Source organism: Panthera tigris, chromosome F3 (genome assembly GCF_018350195.1).
Source record: "Panthera tigris isolate Pti1 chromosome F3, P.tigris_Pti1_mat1.1, whole genome shotgun sequence".
NCBI classification, from domain to species: Eukaryota; Metazoa; Chordata; class Mammalia; order Carnivora; family Felidae; genus Panthera; species Panthera tigris.
The window spans coordinates 11,728,318-11,754,249 of NC_056678.1; the positions used below are offsets into that span (position 1 = coordinate 11,728,318).

Here is a 25,932-nt window from a genome sequence, read left to right on the forward strand (position 1 = left end):
TTATGTGGAGGGGGAGAGTGGAAGCATATCCCCTCAAGGCTTGCTGAGGACCCTGGGTTTCATCCAAACAGACTGAGCTGCCAAGACCTTCCCTGCCACCCTCTTCAGTTTCTGTCATTCACTCCCCTCCACTGAACCCCGTCATAGACAGCACTCAGCCCCGGGCCTGCCTGCAGCTCATTTGGTAGTAAAAGCCGTAGGGAGGCGGTGACAGGTGCTCCTGGAACCAGGCATTTTTCCGGCTGTGAGCATGCCCACTGTATACGCAGTGTGCAAGAAAGCCATTGTCAGTCACGTGAAACGGTTGCTATGGAACGTGCGGAAAGTGAGAACACGATTTAATTGTGGATTTTATTAGAAGTGTGATACTAGTCAGGAAGGCCCAGAAAGCTGGTGCTGTGGCCACTAACCAGCTCAGGGAGGAGAAAAGAGCAGCAGAAACCGCTTTGGAGCTCCAGCTGACGTGGACTTGTGTGGACATCCTCCGGTCTCCTGGCCCCGTTCCCCTCGCCCAGATTTGGTAGGTGGAAGCTCTAAACATTCGCAAATTCACAGTCATAGTCGGTCATTCGGCACATTATGAACTTCCACTGGCGATCCCTGTGGGGAGAGAGTCAAAAAGCAAGCCAGTGAGGACAATCGCTGCCGAGGGAGAAGCAGTGAACGACTTTTGGAGGATCTAGGAACCGAAGGGGCACCTAATCTCATGTCGATCTCTACGAAGTCTCTAGAAAACCATCAGGTAATCCATCTGTGAGGTCAGGAGTTCTAGACACCTCCTTGGTCAGGGCAGGTCGCACCTTGCAGGTGACTGACAGGTTCTTGGCCACGTGGAGGTCCCGTTTGTCACTTGGGGTCTGCTGGCCACTGCTCTGTCCCATGAGTACCTCCAGGACAAATAGGTTCACAGTTTGGAATAAAAGCATTTATTTAGCATCGTCTCCTTTCCATTGTAAAGAATCTTCTCTTCCATGGGCCATCCATTTGCTCATTTATTCCTTTATAAATGAGTGCTTCCCGAGTTCTAGGCTCCACACCATACACTATGTGTTTCCATTCAGAAAACACCATGATGGGGAAATGAAGCGGGGGGCCCACAACCCTAAACCCCCATAAAGCGAACAAGAAAATGCCCGCCATCCATGCAGGCAGAAATTGAATCGCGTATTCGTCCTAGAGGTCAGGCATATGGATGAAAGGCCATAGCATTGTTCGATTGGGGAAAATGAGGTGTGGTGGGTACATTTCAATGGATGTTCTTTGCTAAGGGCAAGCCTACGTTCTTTGTTCACCCATTTAACTGTGCATTTAACTGCATATATATACGTATACACTGCGTATATTTTTGATTGCCTGCGTGGCTCTCTTCTGGCATAATAATACCGCCTAACAGTGATATGACAATTATACCCGCTATTTGCAGAGTAACTTTGGTACACCCAGCGTCACACTGGTGCACAGGTTTGCTCGTTTAATCTTGACAGTGATTCATGGGTTTAAGTGAAGAAGCAGACTCCGAGAAATACGTGCCTTTCCTTAAGATAACTAGGCGGCGATTTCAGATTCCAAGAGTCTTGAACTCAAATCTTGCCCTTTCTCCTGTCCCACGATACCAACTGTAACTATGTGCCCGTAACCCCACCGGAGGACATGGCTGTCACATCCTTCGCAAAGTCCCAATGAAGGGCAAAAATAAAAACCCATCCCATCCGTGGTCACGCAGATCCTTCCAAAGCGCAGCCTGTCATTTAATCTTAGAATTATCCTTCTCCCCTTTCAACCTGCCAGGCTACTTCCCAGTTATCGTGAACAATAACCGATCCCGAGAAGGTCTCCATCCAGACTCTGATCTGGAAGGTAGCTCTGGGAGATACCTCTGGCCAGCAGCTCTGGGGCGTGCTGCTCAGTCTGAGTCCGGATTTGGAATTCTGAGTCTGTTGTTCCAAGTCATTTGCTTAAAATCATTGGCAGGAGGGTCTCCCAGTTGCTCCCCAAGGGGTTTTTTTGTTGTCACAACTATGGGGGAGGGGAGGTTGCTAGTGCCATCTAGTGATAGGGGTCAGGGATGCCGCTAAACATCTGGAATGCCTGGACCGGCGCCTGCAACAGAGAATCATCTGGCCCCAGATATCTACAGTACTCAGGCTGAGCAACTCCATACCAAGAAGAACCCACTATGATTTGCATGTGGAAGGAAAGCCCCTGCCCAGTAGGTCGGTCCTGCCCTGACAATATTTCTCCAACGAGGTGGCCTTAGCATCTTTCAACAGAGCTGAAGGAACCCACATTGTGGATCTTTAAGCCACTGATTGTTAGCGACAGCAGCAAAATCTCACGGGCACGTTCATAGTAAACAAACGCGTGACACGGTATCTCAGTTTTCCAAGGTCCTGGGTGAATCCCCATAACTGATACATTTCAAGCCAATGGGAATTGGGTATTTTAACCACCAACATATATGTCTTTTGTAGTGATTTTGGATGGTATTCTTTCCATATTGTAGTCTTTCCTGCCTTCTTAAACAGGCAATGCAGAGCTAATTTTCCTGTTGATATGGAGACGTCACAAGAATACTGAAAGCCCTGCTACACTGTTACCCAGTCTGCCCTCTGGGATGGCACAGCCACTGATTTTCACCAGGCTCCCCTGGTTTTTGAGTTCTCAGGTCTTTCCTTTTCTTAAAAATAGTGTGTGTGTGTGTGTGTGTGTGTGTGCGTGCGCGTGATGCCATTTGGCGATTTCTTCTCCCTGGTGAAGAGTTTCATTCTAAGCACTATTTTCCCTGATCATTTTCAGACTTTGTGTTTCTCAAAAATAGACAACTAAGCTAGTTTAAAATGTGTCTAAAATAAGAACGATTAATGTGTGAGAAATGAAGGGTTCCCTTATGAATAAACATAAAGGTTCTTTGATGATGGAGCCTGAACCATGTAGGGGGCCTTTTCAGAGCTGCTTAATGTTTGTTCTTTTGTTTTTTGTTTTTTGTTTGTCAAATCCTGGGCCATGTTGAATACGATCACTTCAGTTAGGTGAGATGTCGTTTCATTTAAAAGCATAAATTTCCCCGAAAGGTAAGCCACACTCACATTCATCATAGTCCATTATTGAATGAGTCAATGTAAGTTTTGTTCTGTTTGCAAAACACGTTTGGGTGACTTTTTGGGAATTCATATGCTGCGTGAGGCGATTATCACCTGACAGAAAGTCCCTGAATTTATAGGGAAAGCGCTCTCTGAAATCGAGTGAAAGGCAGAGCTTAGAACATCATGGGAGACCTAGCTGGGGTTTTCCTTCTCTGGAGCGGCCTGGAACCCATCATTATTTCCAAGGGTGAGCTGCTCCATGAAATGGTTGATGAGAATATCTCCATTCCCACGGCTGTCCATCGCCCTGGCAACCTCTCCCTTAATTCTAGACCAAGGAGGAAATAAACTAGAGAAAACCCCAGATGGAAGTTCCTGCTGACATGGTCCTTGCTGGGGTCCCCAGTTCCTTGGACTCCTAGCCCCTGGGCAAGCTCACCTTTCCACCGCAGAGAAGGTGGTGGTCGCTCCTCGCATATAGTAGTCGTAATTGTAGGAAATCATGTCCATTTCTTCCCCATAGTGGCCTGGATATTCTGTGGTCAGCCTATGCGGGAAGAAGAAAAGTTTAGAGGAAGAAGCACTATCATTACAAAGAAGAGAGGGCGTCTGAACATCACGGGAAAGCCAAGCCAGAGTTTGATGGCCTCCAGTAAACCTTTCCGGGCTGCAGAAAGGCGATGGACAGTTGCCTCCCACTTCTCATCTTCCTTCTTCTTGCCATTAAACTACACGCTGAAAAAGCTGTAGATAACTCCTTGGGCCTTGAGGAAGTATTAATTAATATCACTAGTCGTCTGTTCCAGACAAGTCCACTGGAATCGTGTTTCCAAACTGTGGATTGTGACTTCTTAGTGGATCATGAAATCAACTCACCTGGTTATTTCCAAGTGAGCTTTAAAACATAGGGGTGCTTGGGTGGCTCAGTCGGTTAAGCGTCCCACTTCAGCTCAGGTCATGATCTCGCGGTTCGTGGGTTCGAGCCCCGTGTCGGGGCTCAGAGCCCAGAGCCTGTTTCAGATTCTGTGTCTCCCTCTCTCTCTCGGCCCCTCCCCCGCTCGCGCCCTGACTCTCCCTCTCTCTCGAAAATAAATAAACATTAAAAAATAAAAATAAAAAGTAGAATAGGAAATATCAGAACACATGCTGAAGGTTGTGTACGTGTGTGTAAAAACTTTGTTTCAAATATACTGTATAGGTGTGTGTAATTATGACGTACGCCTGGTGTGATAGTTTAGTATGTATTTTTTTACTGTGAGTCATGATTAAAGGGTTTGAAAAATATTAAAATAATATTTAATCCCCACAAAGGTAGTCTTTTCCTTGTCCACTATTGTTTTGTGGCGCCTGGAACAGTTCCTTCTATGTAATAGGTATTTGCTGAATAAATAAATGGCCTTGGGAGAGTCACTTAATCTCAATTTCCCGGTGTAGAGAAGAATGAAAACTACCTTATGAGTTTGTTATTGGAACTAATACTCGTATGTGTGATGTGCAAATGGTAGAAGTTGAGCCATAAGGAGCAATTTGTTTCTTCTTCCTCCTCCTTTTTCTTCCTTCTCCTCCAAGATTAGGTTGATCCCAGGCCTCCCTAAAAGTAGGTTTGCTGTGGTCCACCCTGGAATAAATCTAGAACCTCCCGAGGCTCGTAAGGGGATCTTCAGGACCAAAAAGGGTCCTTTCAGTGTGAAATGGGTGTGCCAAAGTCTTTATCTGCATCTCCAAGGCAGTTAGTGAGTGTCAATAATTTCATCCGATTTGGATTCACCAGGTCATTGTGCGTTATTGTATATCTGTTGATGATACAAAGACCTTCCATTATGTGGACTTAGTATTGCAATGATTGTCATGAAATCTTGAAAAGACTGATTTATAAACTGGAAGGGCTCGGAGGAGGATCTCAGAGCTTGGCTGCAGCAAGATCAATGGTTAGCTCAGGATAACGTGGGGTTAGCTAAAGCCCCAAAAGCCCGTTCTCGAGGCTCACAATTTGTCTTCACATTATATAGTTGCCCTCCTTCTGAGACTTTTCTTAAGACATAATTATGCTCCATTAGGATGCCAAGCCCAACCCAGGGGGGGTTATATGTGTTTTTGCCTAATGTATTCATGAAGGAAAATTAGAGTCTGCTAATTCAGAAATCTATTCAGTGCTTCTAAAGGGACCCAGAACAGGAACTTCCCTTTCTAATGAAAGTGTTAAATGACTCATAAATGGACTTAATAGGGCCTCACTTGGATCCCATTGGTTTCTGATCCACGAGGATTCTAACATGTGCTAGACTAAAGTTTATCCAAAAAAAAAAAAAAAAAAAAAAGAGGCATTGGTTGAGAATGTTAATGATGCAAATTAGGATTAAAAGAAATGGGGTAGGAGGTGTTTTCCTTACTTCAGGGAACGTAAAATATTTTCCGGAACTTTGAAACACTCCTTGGATACAATGCATGAAAGCTAAGTGCCAAACAGTTTTATATGTGTGAAGGCAGAATCTACATATGGCAATACTCTATTGAGCTAAATCCAATTACTAAAATTATTTGGAAATGACCAGGCTAGATATTTATTTGTTTTTAAATTTTTTACTGATCTGACCTCAGATTACTTGGTTAGTTAAACAAATTTGGACTAACGTGGAAAAGAGAGGCTTGCATTAAAAAAAATCACGAAGTTCTAAGCTTCGAAGGGGAAAAATGTATCCAATACTTTAGCATTTTCTATTGCTTTATTTTTGGTAGTGATCAGATACAGGTCCCCTGATCAACTGGACAGTTGGTCTCTGTGGGGGACTGCGATCCAGTAAATTTCTAGATTGCCCCAAAGAAGGCGTGCATGCTCATTAGTACATTTCTGTCTCCATCCCGCCGGGTTTTTGTTTTATTTGATGTTTGGTTCTTGTTGTTATTTTGTTACAAAACTGTGAGACCAAGTTTGGACTCTCTTACCGGACCCTGGATTAACAGGGCCAGGGAAGGAATTTACATATTGATGGAAATTATGCCTGCTCTCTGACGCTAAAAATGTAGAGAAAGAAATGGCCCAAGTCATGAGTGGGAAGTGAACAACCCAAAGACCATCCATAGAGGGAACTACTGTTTCAGTACGATCCAGGATCCTGAGTTTTAGAACCAAATAGATGTGTCGCCATTTTAGTTCTTGATCGTGTTGGGCACACACAACACGTCTTAATAGAGGAAAGCCCCAGCAATAGAGAGAAAAGAAAGAATGTAAACGTTCATAGCTGGACACTGAAACAGGGGCGTGGGGACTTGTCAGGACATCAAAAGAGCCTATAAGGAAGCAGAAAAACACTGAAATGGGTAGATTATTGAAGGTCTCTATTGGGATCCTCACATACTCCCTTACACAGAACTGTGTGTGTGTGCGTGTGTGTGTATGTGTGTGTGCGTTCCTCCTATCACTTTGGATGAATGACTACTGGGGTACACTTTCTCACCCCATGATACCTACCTACATACATAACTACATACATAAATGATACCCCATTTATGCCATCTGCAAGCAAGACAAAGAACTTGACCGAGAACTTGCAAAGTGAGGGAAACTAAGCGAGAACTCGATAACGTGGAACCCCTTTACAACTTCCTGTGTTAGATGGGGTCGAGCGAGATGGAAAGAAATTAAATAACGTCTCACGTACGAGCCGAAGAAAACTCAGACTGAAGGGATTTTTAAGATTGATAGAGGAGATTCTCATCTAAGATTCTCATCTAAGATTAAAGCCCTGAAATTATCAACAGGCCCAACTAGAGTCAAAACAGGGCTGCTGCCTGTGTCCGTTACCACTGATGGAGCCACAGCCGACAGATGTCCCTGCTCCTTTTGCTGTGAGAATGGGGCGTATCACAGAGCCAGGCCCAGATATGGGTTATCACAGCCATTTCAAAAGAGGGAGTAGAGCTACGATTTAGTTGGATAAAGAGGCCGGTCTTACTGGTTGTTAGAGGTTTGGCTGAGGACTGGGTTTAATAAAGGAAAGGGTTTTAAATCTATTCCTCGGCAGAGAGTGACTCAGTGTGAAACCGTAACAAAATCCACCTCTATCATCGATTACGGGGCAGTTGAACCTACAGTCAAACGTCACAGCCCCGGGATCGGTTTCCCACCCGCCTGATCTGCTGGCGGTGGGGACAACTGGATTATACGACGGCCTCCTGCAGGCTGCTGTCAGGCCATGTGCCCCACCGTTTTGCACACGGCAACGGGGCCTTGTCTCGTGGCCCCAAGTCAGCGAGGACCACGTCCCCAACCTTATCCCGCCGCATGGGACAGCAGGGGAGCACACACCACAGCCTCCCGAAGGTAAAAGCTGGAAGAACAACCCAACTTTTACAAATTAACGCGTCAGGATGGGAGCTTCAGCTTCTGTCTAAACAGGAATAAACTGAGGATGTTTTCTGACCCGTTCTTTGGTGAGTAGCCCACGTTCAATCGACATTTTAGAGAAGCTGCTTCTGGTCAGTCCAGCCTCTAATCCTGTTTTCCTCCTGTTTCCTCCACGTCCCAATCGGCACCTTATTATTTTATTTTATTTTATTTTATTTTATTTTATTTTATTTTATTTATTTTATTTATTTCATAGTTTGTGAGGGAGGGGGGAGAGAGAGAGAGAGAGAGAAGGGGAGGGACAGAAAAAGAGGGAGACAGAGAATCCCAAGCAGTCTCCACGCTGTTAGCTCAGAGCCTAATGCTGCGTTCGAACCTGCGATCATGGGATCATGATCCCGTGGGATCATGACCTGAGCTGAAATCAAGAGTCGGACGCTTAACCAACGGAGCCACCCAGGTGCCTTGTGCACCTTGTTTTAAATACCCTCTTCTAATGCCCTATTACTTGTCGGCCCCACATACGTAGCATTTAATTACAAAAACAGGATCCCATAAATATGTCTTTTTTTCACGATGATGACCAATGCGGTGAACTCCTTAAGGGGACAGTGGCCCCCACAGTGGCGTGAAGGAGAAATTCAGCATTTGTAGAACTGATGTGTTGAGGTTGGCCTACGTTCTACATTCGGCTACAAAGAGGTTGTCCCTCTCCGGCAGGCAAATCACGGAGAAGTTTGTTTTTGTTTTTGTTTTTGTTTTTGTTTTTGTTTTTAAATAAACAATCTGCTCACGATCAATCCTCTTGCACAAAGCTATTCCAGGCAAGCCAGCAGGCATGAGGATATTTCAGGTTGGACTAATTTGCTAATGGCCTGGCATCTCCAATAGGAGCTGCATCAGAACCTGTCTGAATTATTTGCGCAAAGATGTGCAAAGACCCAAATGCAGTTATGCATGAAGGAAAGCACCTGCGAAGGGACAGCCACCTGGCTTCTCCCCCAGAGAGCTGGGGAACTGGCCCCGTGGGGCTGAAGGCCCAGGTCTCTGCCGTCACCCAAGTGCCATCCTCTGTGGAGAGACCTCAGACCCTGAAGGGAGGGAAGAAAAGAACCTCGGATGCTCACGTCGACCTTCTCGTGGCGTTTTGGAGATTTAGGTCGCAAAAGCTTCAAATACGTATCACAGCACATGGAAATGCGGTTCCAGAGACATCTCTGACTTCAATCAGAAGAGGAGAACCTCTAAATATTTTCCCAATTGCTCTCTTGGAACTGAATTTCCAGCTCACTGGCCACGCCCAGGGCTGCTCAGCCAACACATTGATTTCCACGCTTCCTGGCTCTCATCAGCCACATTGCATCACGGTCGCCCCGGTCTTCAACACTGAGGGGAACAACTCCGCGTCCCACATCTCTGCCCCAGCTCACATCACCCCCTTCTCTGCTGTTTTCCCTTCTAGAGGCCCCGCCGCCTTACTCCCTGGTACTTCGCCCCTGTGGGTCTTAGTTTCTCCTCTGGATTGAGAGAGCTCAGCACTGCGTGCGGAGCCTAGGGCTGGGAGGCAGCTGGACCTGCTTGAAGTAAACAGCAGGCGCACGCTAGGTGCTCAAGACATAAAGGGTACCATCGTCATCCTTCCTGGGAACTGAATCCAAGTCTCTAAATGGTAACCTATTTTATATCCATTTACATTCACTGGCTGCTGAGGCAAAATTAACGGAATGAGCGATGGTCTCTAGACTTCAGTAAAGGCAAGCGGACTAGCTAGAATGACGCAACAGATTACGTCTATCGCCGCGAGGGTTGCCTTGTTCTGAGGAGCTACGGGGCCTGGCTTTGGGGTGGCCGAAGCTCACTCGCCAACAAGCCACACCTCTGAAATTGCTGCTTTTGAACTTTGAGCCTAAGGTGGTGGTGGTGCGGGGGGGGGAATGCATCACTGCCATGCAGGCAGCACATACAATTTCTCAAGTGCAAAACACTGTGAACAGCCGCTCGGGCTGAAGAAAGGTGTGACTGATTCTGCTCGGGCTCAGAGCGGCTGTTGTCCCCCAAAAGGAGCGCTTTGGGCCTCAGGCAATGCGAGGCAGCCACTGTTCATAGAGGAAGTGACTACACTCAATGCGAGTTGCTTTAAAATGGGAGCGGAAGGGAAAAAAAGTGGTTAGAGAGGGAGGGAGCCAAAACATAAGAGACTCTTAAAAACTGAGAACAAACTGAGGGTTGATGGGGGGTGGGAGGGAGGGGAGGGTGGGTGATGGGTATTGAGGACGGCACCTGTTGGGATGAGCACTGGGTGTTGTATGGAAACCAATTTGACAATAAATTTTGTATTAAAAAAAATGCAACATCCGGTCCTATTGTCTCAAAGTGTGGGTGTCGCCACCACTCTGATACTGACTCCCAATGGCTCGGAGGAACCAGTGTAGAAGCCGCCTTTCTTCCCAGACTCTGGGCACAGCGCTGAGCAGGGGTGGGAGTGACAGACACAGCAGTGGAGGTGCCTGTGACGTCATTCTTGTCCCTGCCATGACTTCAGGCAAACACCACCCATCTTGTATTGAAATCTGAACCACAAGACCCAGAGTTGAAGGTTAGTTTGATCGAGTGCTCTAGAGTGGGGGGGGGGGGGAGAAGAGTGTTCTGGTAAGCTGATTTCGTTGTTGTGGACTCGAGCTATCTGGGCATTCAGGAAAATGTTCTCTGGCGTCAGACTCGAGCTTCAGGGAAAGGGGAGCTGGGCAGCAGAGAGTATAACATGCGAGAGTCATGGGACGTCTGGGTTGGAGGAGAACTGAACATGTCGCCTATATTGATTCTGAGAAAGAACATTATTCTTTGCCAATCCAAACATACTATGCAATGAACGTAATGAAAGGCCACAGGTCTGGAGAAGAACCATGAGAAAAAGGAAATAGATGCTCAATTCAAAACGGTTGGTTCCTGGGACCCATCGTCTACACGTGGCCGGCGTCACCTGCTGATGGGGGCGTTCTGGTACATGGCAGGCAGCAGCTGTAGCTGCTGGGAGCCTGGGGATTATTAACACACAGGCTCCGAAGGGTTGTGGCTCCGTCAGCGACATGTGTTTGTGGTTTGCAGACAACCGGACAAAGATTTTGAATTCTCACATGTAAATAAAGACATGTAAAATGTACATATGGAACCCATCCAGTGGGGACTGTTTAGTGACAGCGTGTCTGAATCTATCAGCAATTCTCTCTTTTGCCAGAGTTCGGTGAGGCTCTACTCTCTAATGAGAAACTTCAGTCTGAAGCGAGAGCAGCACCTCGGTCCGAACTAAACAAATGAATCTCTCGCTCATCTGGGAGGTGGTGGGGTGATTTGTGGGTTTTTTTTTTCTCTCCCTGCAAGAGCGGTGCTATTTCCGAATCCTTGAGGGCCTGCACGCACAAAGAGGATAGATGCTCATTTAGCGCGTTCCAAACAGTGTCGGGCTCAGTGCAGCAGATCGGCTTTCAAAGTGGGAGAGTAAAAACGTCCCCCCAACACATGCGTCTAGTTTCCGGGGAGGTAATTCAAGCCAGTTTAAGTGACAGAAGGGGAGGCTACAGATTGGAAGGTTATCAGCGGTTTTCACTGTGGGAAGGTGTGCGAAAACACTCCTCACCCCGACAGGCTGTTAAAAGGATCAAAGAAAACAATGCGCGTGGAAAAATCCTTTTCAACTAGAAAACGTCATCCTAACAGTGTCAGGTTTCACCACGGTTCCTGTTCCTACGGGCTTGCAACATTCATCCTAGAAATTGATGAAGGGCCTGTTTTGTGCCAGGCAGTCTTTGGCGAACGAGACCTAATTTTTGCCCTAGAGACTTCATTCAATTTAGAAAGACATATAATAGAAGGAACGTCATGACTCAGGCAATTTAAAGACATATGATATAAGGAACGTCATGACTCAGGCAATTCAAAGATGCCACTAAGATGTCTAGATAGCCCAGTGGGATAGTGAGTGCATGTGGCAATCTCACTTTGCAGCTTCTCCAAGTTTTCCTTGGGACAGCCATGGTGGCTCTTGGCTCTGACACCATGCAGTCAGAATAGATGCAGCTAAGCAAAGCATTCCTCGGAGGGGCTTGCCTCCAAGTTGACTTGCCGTGTCTTTCTGAGTCATTCTCTCCTCTTTCCCCCCCACTGGTTCTGTCAACCCTCTAGGTTGGGGGGGCGAGAGGGGGGCACCGCAGGCAAGGCTCGGGGTGAGTTTTGCCATGGGGCCCTGAACGTCTCCGGCAACTGAAGAAAAGTTGCTCATCTCCCTTTTCCCGTCTTTAACCCAAGGCGTTTGTTCCTTCGTATCTACGTCCCCATTCATGAAATTCTTCACATCCTAGCAAGTCGTGGGTTGCATCTAAGGGAACTCAAAGAGTCGTTTCTAAAGTGCGTGAGAGGAAGGACATCCAGCCCTTGTGAGGAGCAGGACGGAGGCTGGAACCAGCGCTCCAGTGATCAAGGGAAGTCCGGGGCATCATGAGAAAATTAATGGAATTTTGAGATATAACGATCTGGATGCCTCTGGGGTCTCAGCATTTATTAGTTGGCCAGGAGGCTGGGTCTACACGGCAGCTGGGAGGGTTGAAGGGGACAGATCATAGCTGGTGGCAATACCGGGTATATATTATCTCAGTCCTCACAAAATTAGGGCGGGTGTCCATCCTGCCCAGGGAAGCCCGCTCTGGGCTGACTCCTGTTTACCCCCTCTCTCCTGAACATGCTCCTCTGGGCCACCCGGTATCCTGCAACCCTGATGCCTCCTTTGGAGCCTAAGGGGAAGTCTTGCCAATGTGGTGATGGATTAACTGGCTATTAGTTTGTGGCTTGTTATTTCAGATAATTTATTTGCGATGTAACTGGCTCTGAATGCCTTGCCACCAGGGAGGTGGATTTCATGGTGGGGGTGGCCTCTGTCGGCCGACTCGGGCCGGGAAGATTGGGGAAAGCCCCATTTCTCAGGTCACAGTGGGCAGACTCCTACCTCCTTCTCTCTCTCAGTGGGGCCCAGTCATCTTTCAGACTCTCATCCTCTCTTTGGAAACAATTCTGGGCATCTGGTTGCCCTTTGCAAAAGCACCTTTGGAGTCAAGGAATTTTTAGGGCTCAAAACAACCTCAAAGATCTTTTGGTGGCTTTCGGGAGTTTAAGGACTCCTGGAAATTCTCTGTAAACTTTTGTTTAAACATGCTGAAGACAGGATCTATAGCTTTCATGAGATTCTTAAAAACCTCAGAGATCCAGAAAAGATGGCTAGACTTGAGACCCTGTAGAGAAGGAAAGTGACTTTCTAGAGATGTCACAGTGGACGAGGAGGAAGGCTGGGGGAGGAGGGGAGGGAGGGAGAGGACACGTCAACACAGAGACACAACCTCAAGCTTCTTGTTGCCCCATCAGGGTTTCCACACTGTGCCACCACGCACGGGCTTTAGGTCCTTGCCTTTGGGACCTGTCACAGTTCTAGCCTATGTCCTAGTCATGCCTGTGCACCTGCCACGGTGGGGTAAGAACTGCTTTATGGAGGAAGCTGTGGAGAGTTGGAGGAGGCCCCTGCTCCACAATATGGAATCTGGATTTTCTAGTCACCATTACTTTGGACAGAAAAATGTTAAGCCTTTGGAACTGCCTTCCTTAGAGCCACACAGGCATCTGTGGAGGAACTCTGGTTGCAGAAGACAGCATAACCCACAAGGCTGCCCCTTCTGGCATCACACCGCAGAGAGATAAATCACTTGAGTGAGCCACCCTTCAAATGTTGCCACTTTGGGGATCCATTTGTCCAAGGTGGAAATGCCTGGCTCGTTTGCACACCCAGGAACTTGGGACAAGTTCTAGAGGTGACATCCCCATGAAACAGCTGGGTGACTTCGGACAAGTGACTTCCTTGTCCTATCGTTCTGTCTGTTTTCTTTCCTGCCAAAAGAGGGGTGTAGGCGCATTGGGTTGGCGACCTGTAAGGTCCCTCCCTGCTAGGATATTATTCTAGCCTTTTCCTTAATTTTATTTGTTCATTTCCTTCTATGTGCTGGCTGTCGCATTCTAAGCTTGTCTGTGACCGCCCAGGCTTATCTGAAGCCAGAAACACGGACCAGAGCACCCCCCAAGCTCCCCTCTGGACTCCAGGCTCCTTCCGCCAGGCTCACCAGCAGGAATATGGACATCTCTTGCTGTAGCGACAGCAGTAAAACTGCCATTCCCGATCCAGCACGGACTCAAAATAGCGGCTCTGGAACCCCGCCACCAGCCCATTGTTGGAGCACGTCTGGTACCTGAAGAGAAGAGAACAATCCAAAGTGAACTAGTGACAGAGACACCCAAGACCCCGGCTGCCACCGTGACCAAGCCAGGCCATGCTTTGACTGACCTAGATTCCCAACAACGTATTCCATTTTTATGCAAACAGTCAAGACTTCGTTATGTTTGTAGAAATCACATTACGCTCACCGTTAAAATTCACATGATTCAGAATCTTTCAGCTGAAGGAAACTTGGGGGAACACTGTTCCCGACAGACTCCTACGAATGTAGAGTTGGATAGAAGAGAGCGTGAATGGATGGACGCACTTACCCAGGAGTCTTCCTACCTCCCGCTAAACCATAAGCTCTACCTGGTCAGAGCAGATTTGGGTCAGATTTATCCCCAGTGCCCACGGTGGGTCCTGGTATATGGAGGCACCGCCACAGGGTGGTGACAGGCCAACTGGGCCTCAAACTGGGCCTCAAACTCCCTGGACGAGCATTTTTCCTGCCTGAGACGCTGCGTTCTAATTCTTCACGGAAGGCAACCCCTCATTTCTGGTCCACAGACCCTCCCCTCGACCACGGGGCGTGGTCACCCTTTCCTTGTCGCTGGGCCCTCACTCTGGGGATCGGCCCCTTTTCCCTTCACAGCGCCTTCCTCACTAAGCGTTGGTTTTGGACGGTGTGTGATCATTTCTTCCTTTGTCCCACCTCCTTTGCCCCACTTCTTCTCTCCCATCCCCCCCCCCCCCAACAAATCACACTGGGGCCTGAAGGTTGCCACCTCCAGCTGATATTGAGGATGCTGTTCTCCACCTGGCCACAGAGGGCTCCCCCCGCAAGGGGGGTGGGGGTTGCTCACAAGTCCTTCCAAAATAAGTCTTTAGCTCCTTCCGATTCTCTGCATTCCCCACCCATCCGGCCATGGAGCCCGATCCCTCTCTCGAGTGAGCGGAGCAGGCGGTTGTCTCCGCGTCCTGGCCCGACAGCTGCCGGAACACAACCCCGTTTTCCCAAGTACCGGTACGTTTCCAGAAACGATCACAGATAAAGAATAAGTGCTCCGTGCTGACGGGTGGGAGGGGCTGTGCTGACACACAAACTAGAAAACCATCGGTGGTGACGGGTTTCACGTGATTCTTTGGAAGTGCTAGAAACGATCTTGTGGATCTGACGACACTAGCAATTAAATATATTTCATGGCTCTGATTGGAAGGCTTTACTCTTGCATCCCTCTCCGTGCTTCCGTGTGGAGAGAACTGAGACCTGGGCTTGGTGCTTGGCCAGCCATGCAGATTAGCCTGGGTTGCTGTCCCTGGAACTTGCAACAGGTGCCGGGACCCTAGAGACCTCAGCTCCAGGAGCTCAGGAACACAGATGAAAATGCCCTTGACGCGCTAGCCTTCTCTGCCCTACCGTTGCCCACATCTTATCGGAAGCAGTACCCCCCTTGGGAAGACGCCTGGCACGTGTTGGAAGCCACGTGATTGGAATGGGCTGCCAGGCTCTGGGGCAGTGGAGTGTCCAAGATGGTCTATGATAGCCTCATTCTAGCAGCGTGAGTGAGAGCTTTTCAATAGAAAGCGCTAAAAGTTGTCCACGAAGCTTCTGGTGTCTTCTTTCTTACCATCACTACAATTCTGGCTTCCTCTATAAAAAAACAAAAAATGTTCCTTCTCAGAACTGAGCCAGGCTGTGGTTTCCCTGTGGCTGTTGTTCCATTGTTCTGGTTTGTCAGAGGCACTCGGATCACCACGGGGACAGGGTTCCCAGGGTGATCATTTCCCTCGAGTAAAAATTAGTGCGGCAAGAGAAGCTGACCTGAGCCCGTGGAGTCCTGGTGCTGAAGGCATTCCGCGTCCTGTGAATTCTCCGCCGGCGGTCAGCCGGGCAGCTGGCCCCACCGTCCCGTAGGGCAAGTGTGCCTGTCACTCCCTCATTCGCCACCTCAGGAAGGCTGCCCTGTGAAGATCATTTGGACACGACAGGCGCGGGGCGTAAGACCGTGTGGTAAAAGTTAGAGAACCACACAGGGCTCGCCTCTCCTACCTTCTGTGCTGTCACTTACACGTGTTGCTAGAGCGAGCCTGCACCGGGGTTTTGGTAGTGCGTGTGGCCAAGCCATGAAATTATTCCTCCCTGAAGTGGATTTTTGTCGGCGGCCATTTTCACTCTCACTTGGCGATCGGCGGAGCAGAAAGGCTAACAGCATGGGATATGCTGCCGGACCAAGTGCTCCAACCACCCCCAGCTGTGTCACCTTGAGCAGGTTTCGTAGCCTCCAACAGCCTCGGTTTTCTCATTTGCAAAACGGGCATCATAATCACACATACTTATGTAGGTTATCGTGAAGACCAAATAACACCACGCAGATAAAATCCTGGCGCTTACTAAATGACTTATTATTGACGCTTTCGACGCTTGCTCGGTCATTTGTTATTGCCATCATACTTTCATTTCGTCCACTTGACGACTGTTGAGCATACTCGATGAAAGCAGCCTCGGCTCCCCAGTCTCTGGTCAGAGGAAAGCTGGTGGACCCCAGTGCATTCTCTGAGGGTCTGTTTCCCTAAAACAAAGCTCACGGGGGTTGGATGCCTTGGTTGCAGACACACACCCACTTTGGGTTTTTTTTTTTAATTTTTTTAAATGTTTATTTGATTTTTGACACAGAGAGACAGAGCCTGCACGGGGGAGGCGCAGAGGGAGAGGGAGACACAGAATCCGAAGCAGGCTCCGGGCTCCGAGCTGTCGGCACAGAGCCCGACGCGGGGCCCGAACTCACGGACCGTGAGACCGTGACCCGAGCCGAAGTCGGTCGCTCAACCGACTGAGCCGCCCAGGTGCCCCGACACACACACCACTTTGTAGTATAGATACTTAGGTCTCACTTATCACCCCCAGTAGAAGGTAAAATCCTTAAGGGACAGCTTGATCTTTAGTTTGAAGTCCCCACAGTGCCTGACACAATGGGTCTAGCAGATGTTTAACAGAAGAACGAACGAACAGATGACTGATGACGGAGTTGACTTGGGAGAGCCCATCGCTTAGACCCAGAAAGGACCCTGAAACTCCCCCCCCCCCCCACATGAAGTTTCCAGAACCCAAGTGACTGATCATCTCCCCACATCCACCTTCACCCTCAGGAACCAAGCCTCCTCAGGCTGAGGGTGTCAACTGAATAGAGCTTTGGGCATTCCTCCCCTCCCTTCTGGCAACTTTCGATCTTTTCTGAAAGCACCTTATTTGACAAGAGTCACTTAAACATTTGGCCACAAGCTGCAGAATCACAAACACGGAGCAGGCAGGGGAGAAGAAGGGTGGGGGTGGCTGTAGATGGGATGGGTGCGGGGGAGCAGGGGAGGGCTGGCATGGCTCGAGTGATTCAAACCAGTCGTTAACAATGGTTAGTGATGGGGGCGCCTGGGTGGCTCAGTCAGTTGAGCGTCCTGCTCTTGACTTTGGCTCCAGCCACGATCCCAGGGTCATGGGGTTGAGCCCTGCATCAGGCTCTGTGCGGACAGCGGGGAGCCTTGTTGGGATTCTCTCTTCCCTCTCTCTGCCCCTCACCTGCTCGTGTGCTCTCTCTCTTGCAAAATAAATAAACATTAAGAAAAAGAAGTGGTTGGTGATGAAAAGACACAACAGAGGCTCTGCTCCCCTTTCCGGCACCTGTGCGATGCTCCTGAAGGGGCCTACAAGAGGATAAGGACCCAAGCCCGTAGGCTTCTGGGTGGCTTATGACAGGACCCCATGGAAGCCCTGGGCCCAGATTCCCTGAGAACCTCGGGGTGCCCTGCTTCAGAGGCTGTCTACTCCCCACGTCGGAAGGCAGCCTTGCCTTCTCACCAACCCCGTGAAGGCCGGAGGCTCGGTTTTGTCTCACAACCTGGATCATCGTTGGCCCGGCTCCCCCTGACGGGAGAAACTTTCCAGAAGGTAGACTAGGAGGCAGTTACTTAGTCCCCCCCTTACGATCCTCAGGGAGGAAACTTCTCTGAGAAGTGGCCTTTGGAAAATGGCTTGTCTCGGGCCTGTTGCCCCAAAAGGAGAGACAGAAAACATTCTCCTGTATCTGCCGCCGTCCAACAAAGAAGCATGCAGGAGAAGAGCTTTTGTTGAGGTCTGCGCCTGTCCTGTCCTTACCAGGCCGTGCGGAGCCTCACCCAAGTCACCGTGAGGACCGAATGAAAGAACGCCTGCAAAAGTCTTGGCCAAGACAGAAACCGGAAAAGCCGGTGTTGGGAAGACGGTGTGAGACACGGTGACCCGGCCTCCTTCACTCCGCCAAACTTCTCCCCCAACCCGGCTTGAGGAGGGCTCAAGTCCCCCCAAGAGAGACTCGTTATTTTGGAGTGAAGCCTCGATTCCCGCTAATTCTCTTTTCCCCAGAATAATCCTTCGGGTTCCTCTAAGGCATTTATAACAGAGTTCACAGGGCTTCAGAATGTTTCTTAAGTCTTTCAACAGACCCTCATCAGAACTTCCTCTGTGCCTGGTGCTATCCTCGGTCTTTCCAGAGGGCTGTGCTGGGAAGCACTCACTGTGGAAATTCAGACAGTGGGGAGAAGAAGGGGGTTGACACTAAAGGCAGAGAAGAAAAATGAGAGACCAGGTGGGGACCTTGGGACAGGGAAGCGGCCAGGGGCAGAGACGAACCCAGTTTAGGGGCAAAGTGTGACAGTGCAGAGTTTTTGGAGGTCAGTGCTACACCGCCGAGTACTGGGCCTCCTGCCACAATGGTGGAGACACGAACTACCTATTTAAATAATGTCAAGCTGTCCGCAGGCTGTTCTCTGCCTGCTCGCATCTGGGGAAGAGTTCTGCCGTCTTCTCTGTCCCGGTTTCATGTCTGCCGGCCTGTCTGCCAGGTTTCCAGATGGGGAAGCACGAATGGCCTGCTGAACAGCTTTTCTGGATGAAAAGACACAGGCCAGGACCGAGGGAGAAAGACAAATTCTCCCCACAATACAAACTCCTGCTCCGTTTTGGAAAAACACAAGAAGTCAAGGCTACCCCGAAGGCCTCTGAGAAGATGCAGATGAGCTTCTATGATGGATTTATGGCCTGAGATCAGCTATGGCCTGGGAACCATTTCAGGTCACGTGGGGACTGCAGGCTCAGCCCCGGGAGACCTTGAACATCAATTATCGCAATGTTTATTGACCAGGAGATCTAACGCTACCTCCAGGTCTAACTGAAAATGTGACAAATATTCAAGACGCTCGTAATGTACATTTAAATATTCATAGATCAGAACCGAGTTGCGTGTTCCTAAAACAAAATGGTGCGTACCCATCAGGGGTCTTTGTAAGCCAGAGATTTATATTTCAGCGCCGGCTTTCCAATTCACTGTGAAACTCGAGTTTCGGTTTCTAAGTAAAAAGAAGCGACCTTTGCCGGGGACTTTCCATGTGCCAGCCGTTGTGCTCAGCACTGTCTCTGTGTTCGTTATTTCCATCATCCAAACAATCCTGTGAAATGGCTCGAATAACCAGCCCCCCACCTTCCCCCCCCACCCCTCGCATTTGGTACACAAGGATACTCAGGTTGGGAGAGGTTAAGTGATTCCCCCAAGGACACACAGCCAGGAATGCCTACAATATTATCGAAGGTGCTTATCACAACAATTCTAGGGGGTTGTCTTTGTAGAAGTAGAAACTGGGTCTTGGAACGTGGACATGATTTGCGTCAGCAGTTGGGGGGGGCAGTGTTTTTAAGAATGGTCCTGTTTGACTCCAAAAATTACCTCTCCACTGCTTCAAAGAAACACACACGCGGACGCACAGAAGAAGCAATCCTAAGTCTGTGGGTCAGACTTATTTACTGGGAAAATTATGTCTGACAAGTGCCCCGGCAGGAGCAAACCCCCTACCGGAGGAGGGAAGCTTTGCCATCCTGATCAGCCCAACCAAGAGCCAAGTTCGCAGAACTCAAGGTTTCCCCCAGACGATTGATTCCTAGTACTTAGAGGCGCGACCTTGATGGAAAGTTGGCAAGAATCCTGGATCTGCCATAACCCTCCTCCCACACTTGCCTCCTTGCCTCCAGAAGTCATTCTTCGGTGGATGGGATATCATCGCCAGCCCAGCACTCACCACGGCTCTATCCAAGCACAAAAACAATGCCGACCTTTCACATCCGCCATCAGCGCTGTGGCATCAGACTGTCTGGCTTGCCCCCCCCCCCCCCCCCCCCCCCCCCCCGCTACTCATCAGCTCGGAGCCAGCAAGTCTCCCAACGCTCTGAGCTACAGTCTCTCACCTGCGAAACTGGGAAATAGTAAGGCCTGCCTCCCAGTATTACCGTGAGGAACAAGTAAGATTAGATAGACCATGAGGAAGCCAAGGGCGTAGACTGTATATCATTTGTCTTCAGGTTCCCAGAGTCTGGCAAAGTTTGTGATGATGAGCATTTGGTAGGGAATGAATGAGCAAAGGAACGTATAAATGGAGAATGTTTATAAACTCCAAAGCGTCACATAAATTAGGCCAAGGGTAATAGCTCCTATGCCGAATGTATTTCTGGCTCTCTTGGCCTTTATTCCTCTTATACAAAGCAAGGAGACTGCTGTGGATTATTCTCCAGATCCCTCCCAGCTCCGAGCTTCTTCGACTCTGTTGCCATTTCCTCATAAACTCCCGGTATATGCCCTACTAGCCTGCATCGTTGTTTTCAAATATCTTTTTGGTTTGAAATAGATGCAGATTTACAGAGGAGTTGTTCCCTTGACCTTATCTCTCAGAACTCCGGTGCCTTGATGAACACCAAGAAAGTGACATCAGTACGGCCCTAACGTCCGGACTTCACTTGGAATTTCGCCGGTTTTCACACTAATGCCCTTTTGCTGTTCCGAGATCCAGCCCGGAATCCATATGGCACTGGGGCTCTGTGGCTTTTGAGATAAAGAGTTCACTACTGTATTTTCTTTTTTTTTTTTTGAAGCTTATGGGGACGTTAACATTTGGGGGGGTGGGAGAGTGGAAGCTAGAAAAGAATTTATCTTAAGGTAAGTGTGTCAGCCATCCTTTGTATGTTTTAGAGAACTTTGGGAAATCTCAAAAGACCATCCTGCAGGGCCGCAAAGGCACCTCGTCACAGTGAGACGTGAACAATAAAGTTGGGCCCTATATTACGGACAGTGGAATACCGAGACTCAAAAATGGAAACCAAACTGCGTCCCCTGCGGGAAAATCCGCAGGCTTCTGTGGTGAGGGCGGTGGGAACACCGGCTGGGATTGGGACTGCCCAAGCCACTAACGAGTCAGACTTAGTCTTGCATACGTATTTAGTGGGCCTGCTTTGCACAAGCCTTATCCACGGCGCTGGAGAATATTCTACGCAGCACTGAATAAGACGAAGTCCCTACATTTGCGAAGCCTGTTTTCAAGGAGACGAGCAATATACAACTACACATTGGCTAATGACAGGTGCACCACTGCAAACATAAAGCGGGTTGGGGAGTGGAGGGTGAGAAACGTGAGTTTAGAGACGGTGGTCTGAGGAAGGATCTCTGAGGAGGTGGGCGCTGTGTGTCCTGAGTGCTCAGAACCACAGATCAGGAGGGCTTGCCCCGTACTACCCAGAGCCCTGGTCTCCATTAGAATTGGAACACTGAGATTATGGAAAAAACTGAGTTTCTGCCCACCAGTCCCAGGTTCAGACTGATGTGGGTGCTCCCACAGCTCAGTGGGAGAGTTTTCCTTTCTCCTCTTCTCCATCACGTGGCTTGTCGTTCACGAACGGTTCGTTTTGCTTTGAATTCCCTTGCCTTTGGAGGCGCGTTGAGTAAGAAATTGACCTTGAATACGTTGAAATTGTCAGCTCTGATGGAAGCGGCCATTGCAAAAGGTCTTCCTGAGGTCCTTTGAAGTCCAGGGGAGGGGAGTGGAGGAAGAAAGCAGGTGCCAATAAACACAATGCTGTTCCTCTGAATGCAGGCTCCACGCAAAGGTGGCTTGTCCAAACCCAGCCTCAGCAGATTCCAGAATCTCTGAACCTTTACTGACCGCCCAGGATGTGCCGGGCATCTGTTTACATTTAGATTTGGAGTTCCCGTATACACGTAGGGCTCCTCTACACATTTTTCCTTGCACCCCTATTGCGAAGCGGGTGTTACACCTTTCTTTCTTTCTTTCTAGAATGAATGCGCAGGGCCACAGGGCCGGCAGATGATAGAAACAGGAGCTGTGAATCAGGGGTTTCCTGACTCTAAGACCAAAGCTCTTTCCACCGCATGACAGCTCAGCCTGACTAGAAAATTCCAACTTCATCTTGTTCCGCCCAGGACCGACATGTCCTATAGCTTGTGCTGTGTCAATTTAGAGAAGATTCCCCGGGAACAACAGAGCCATGCCCTGAAACAGCAAAATGCCACGCTTGGGACCTAGGTAGAGCCTCCTGGTGGTCATTAGTTGGGGAGCCAGGATCCACACACCAGAATCTGGCACTATGGTTTCTACAGAGAAACCATAGCAAACAGCAGTGTTACGAGCCGCTCAGCCACGCTTGGAGCACCTTTCAAATCTGTGCTCTTATTAGCAAGCGTCTTTATTTTTATTTATTTATTTTATTATTATTATTATTTTTTTAGCAAGCGTCTTTAGTAGACCCTATGTATTGTTGTCATACCTGTGCTCGAGATTCCTCCTGCCTCTTAAAATAAACCGGCAAGCTGAGTCAGTTATACAAGGCGGCCAAATTGCTTTTGGATACTAGCCCTTTATCCGATATGTCATTTGCAAATATCTTCTCCCGTTCCGTCGGTTGCCTTTTAGTTTCGTTGATTGTTTCCTTTGCAGTGCGGAAGCTTTTTATCTTGGTGAGGTCCCAACAGTTCATTTTTGGTTTTCATTCCCTTGCTTTTGGAGACGTGTCAAGTTAAGAAATTGCTATGGTTTCTATATACAATGGAATACTACTTGGCAACGAGAAAGAATGAAATCTGGCCATTTGTAGCAACGTGGATGGAACTGGAAAGTATTACGCTAAGTGAAATAAGTCAGGCAGAGAAAGACAGATACCATATGTTTTCACTCATAGGTGGATCCCGAGAAACTTAACGGAAGACCATGGGGGAGGGGAAGGAGGGGGGGAAAAGTTACAGAGAGGGAGGGAGGCAAACCACAAGAGACTCTTAAATGCTGAGAACAAACTGAGGGTGGATGGGGGGCGGGGGAGGGGGGAAGTGGGTGATGGGCATTGAGGGCATCTGTTGGGATGAGCAATGGGTGTTGTATGGAAACCATTCTGACAATAAGTTATATTTAATATACATATATATATATATATATAAAAGGCAGCCAAATTTTGCAAAACCATCAACGACTCTTTCCCCAGAGCAGATTACAAGCTTGCAGCCCGTGGGAAGACGTAACTGCCCCTCAGCCTACAAACAAATCCCTTCCTTTCAGAGTTTTCACTGACAATGAAGTCTCAACTCGAGGCAATAATCATCTAAAAACATGCCTCTGGGGTAATTGGTGTCGGTCCTGGGGCAGCCGAGGTTTACCGTAAAGGGGCTGTTTTTCATGGTTGTGCATTTTTAACTCTGTGATTAGCTGAGTAGCAAGCTGGCAAGTTTAAAACTAAACATCATTTGCTTCCTCTGCCTAGCAGGGATAAACACAAGGATCAACGGAATGCCAGAAAAATCCAAGTGCGTTTTCAGGGCCAAACGGAGCGTGGGGTGCTGGAGATGTGAATATTTCTGGGATCATGTAGTGGGGCCACTCATTTTCCAGATGAGGTGGGAACCCAGAGAGTTGAACCACTGGTCCAAGGTCACATGGTCTTTAGAACCCGGATCCAAACCCAAGCCTTCTGACTCAGAGCCCAGGGCTTTTCCTTTGGGGTGAAGAAATCATCTCCGAGTGCCGTTTTATTCTGTCTCTAAAAAGGGGGATTAGAAAGGGGACCCGTCCATATCATGGCCCCCCAGATGGAAGGACCAGGTGGGAGTATAACTGGGTTGGTCCTGAGCCCCAGGCCAGGCACTGGGACCTGCTTCAGGTCTTTGAGGTGAGGCTAGATTCTGAGTTGGCCGCCTACCAGAAGGAGTTTGGGCTAATTAAATCTGCTCGCCGGAGGCAGTGGGGTAGACAGGGAAGGCCGGATGAAGGGCCCCACTTACAGCTGCTTGTGGGACCCTCTCCTCATCCCTTCCACAGGCTGGCGGAACCCCTCGTCAGTCATGGGTACCGAGCTGGTCCCCCGTCCTCCAGGGCCGGGCTTGTGCTCTGACCTTTGCAGATCCCATCCTCCCAGGATGAAGAACCGCCTTGAGTCCAGCCCTGGCCCCCCAGCTGAGCCAATGGCCCCCACTGGGCGGGGGCAGCGGGCTCTCAAATAGCTCATCACCGGGACCACGCACATCCACTTTGGAGTTAAGATCCAAATCCTGGCTCTAGCACTTTCTGGCTGAGGAAACACCTGGGCCTCTAGACCACAGTTTGTCTGCCTATAAAATGACTTAGAGATTTGTTTTGAGCACTAATGAGGTAATCCATACAAAGCACTCAGCATGGTGCCAGCCCAGCGGAAGCACTCGATAAACGGTGGCTGTTTTTACCACTCAGAGGTCCCTTCTCTTGCCTGGCTCCTCCTCAGGTCACTGTCTTTGCCTCTTGGCCTCTCATCATGGTTCTGTCTGTTGACCCAGCGATCCCCCAGAGTTTGACCACCCCAACCCCCTCGATGCCACATGCCTGCTGGAACCTTCATAGAGCCCTGCCTTACAGCAGCCTCCCAGCTGGGCATCCTCCTCCCTGGACCTGCCTCCCCTAGGGCTGCCCTCCTCTCCCAACCTCCCAGGGCTCCCTTCCCCTTTCCCACCCCCTTCCCCACCCCCAGGGTTCCTGCCCCCAATCCGGGCTGAATGAATAACCAGCCTAGCCGTCAGTAGTACTGGGATGGGCTCCTGACCAAGTACTGGGGCTGGGACGGTCACACCCCACAGCGAATCACAGATTTGGACCGTGTCCATGCCATTGACTGTGGCGGAGCCCCGTCAGGCAAAGAGCAGCCCTTCTCCCCCAACAGTTTTCCGTAAACTATTTTACGGCGGTGAAACCCACTTTCGGGTCGGGCAGAGAGAAGGGGCTCAGTATTTATAACTGAGAGAGCACATCTTCTCAGGGCGGCGGAGAGGTTTTTCATTTCGCTTCTCTTTGCCTACATTTCTCTGCCCCCCCCCCCCACATTCGCTTGCTCTCAGTTCATGTTTCTCAAACGGTCTGTGGGGAGGGGCCAGTCATTTCTTGTCCCCCGACAACCGTGCACCAGTATTTGGTGAAACACTAAAAATAAATTGCTGCGAAACGAAAACGCCATCCGGACACCACAACGACGTTGGTTGTGGGCTCTAAAGTGTCTTAAAGACTGCCAATTTCCGTACTCCTCGGGTCTGCAGGCCGGGAACCTTCTCGCAGACCCAAAGCAGTCCCTGGACCAGATTACGAGGAGGGCGGCCTCTGGAAGGAACAGAGGCGCGGGGGAGCCCGTCTGCACTCCCCATCCTGGGTCTCTGTCGTCTAATGTCGCCGCTGGGCAGCGGCCCCCCCCCGCCCCCAAGAAAGCTACAGTGCACTCCTGGCCTAGTCCTTGGAGGCTGTGGTCAAGCCGATGCCGGGGGACAGATGTGCCACCAAGCCCCCGCCCGAGAGCCCAGGCCGCCCTTACCACTCCATTCCAGCTCTGTTGATTTCCTCCCACCAGCACTCCGTGGGCTCCCCGAGGTTCTGGGGCGTGGGCATGCAGGCATAGTTCCACTGTCTGTCCGAGCCTTCTTTCTTGTTGAAGATGCTCCTCACGGCCACCACCACCTGCCCGTGGGGACACTGGTAGCTGAAGCCTTGCCGGTTCAGGTTGACCCACCCGTCATCGCTGTAGTCATGGTACTGTTGGTAGGGGTACCCGTAGTCACCGTACTGGCCCCAGGCCACGGTGACCAGGGCCAGCAGCACCCACAGCCGAGCGAGGTCCATGCCGCCCGGGCTTCTGGCAAAAAACGTCACCCTAGGTCTGCGGGGCTGACCGTTTTATGCAGCTGCCGCCGACATGTGGCTTCCAGATGTGGGAGAGCAGGTTCCAAGTGCACTGTGTCATTGCTGAAGCAAAACCTCAGCGCGGAGAGCCCGGGGCCATGAGTCCGTCCAGCTCGTTTTAAGGTGGAATGCTAGGGAAATGTAAGGAACATACAAATGAAAGGAACTCCCTGGACAAAGACCCACCCTGCGGGGAGATTATAAAGGCA

General features: G+C 49.6%; 1 protein-coding gene across 1 annotated transcript; it reads right to left on the reverse strand.

The window, feature by feature from the left end:
- Positions 1-337: 337 nt before the first annotated feature.
- Positions 338-25,932, reverse strand: DPT (dermatopontin). Its single transcript, XM_007077008.3, has 4 exons — positions 25,359-25,932; positions 13,584-13,709; positions 3,523-3,630; positions 338-600 (listed from the first exon to the last, which is right to left on the reverse strand). Exons 1-4 carry the CDS (start codon positions 25,661-25,663, stop codon positions 534-536), a joined length of 606 nt encoding a protein of 201 aa, XP_007077070.1. The 5' UTR covers positions 25,664-25,932; the 3' UTR covers positions 338-533.

What these genes read in the sequence shown, in the direction of transcription:
- DPT (XM_007077008.3), bottom strand. Translation starts at nt 25,663, where the DNA reads ATGGACCTCGCTCGGCTGTGGGTGCTGCTGGCCCTGGTCACCGTGGCC. An exon ending in AGATGTCCATATTCCTGCTG is followed by an intron (nt 3,631 to 13,583) that starts GTGAGCCTGGCG and finishes CTTCCCGCATAG; the next exon opens with GCTGACCACAGAATATCCAG. An exon ending in ACCTTCTCTGCGGTGGAAAG is followed by an intron (nt 601 to 3,522) that starts GTGAGCTTGCCC and finishes CTCTCCCCACAG; the next exon opens with GGATCGCCAGTGGAAGTTCA.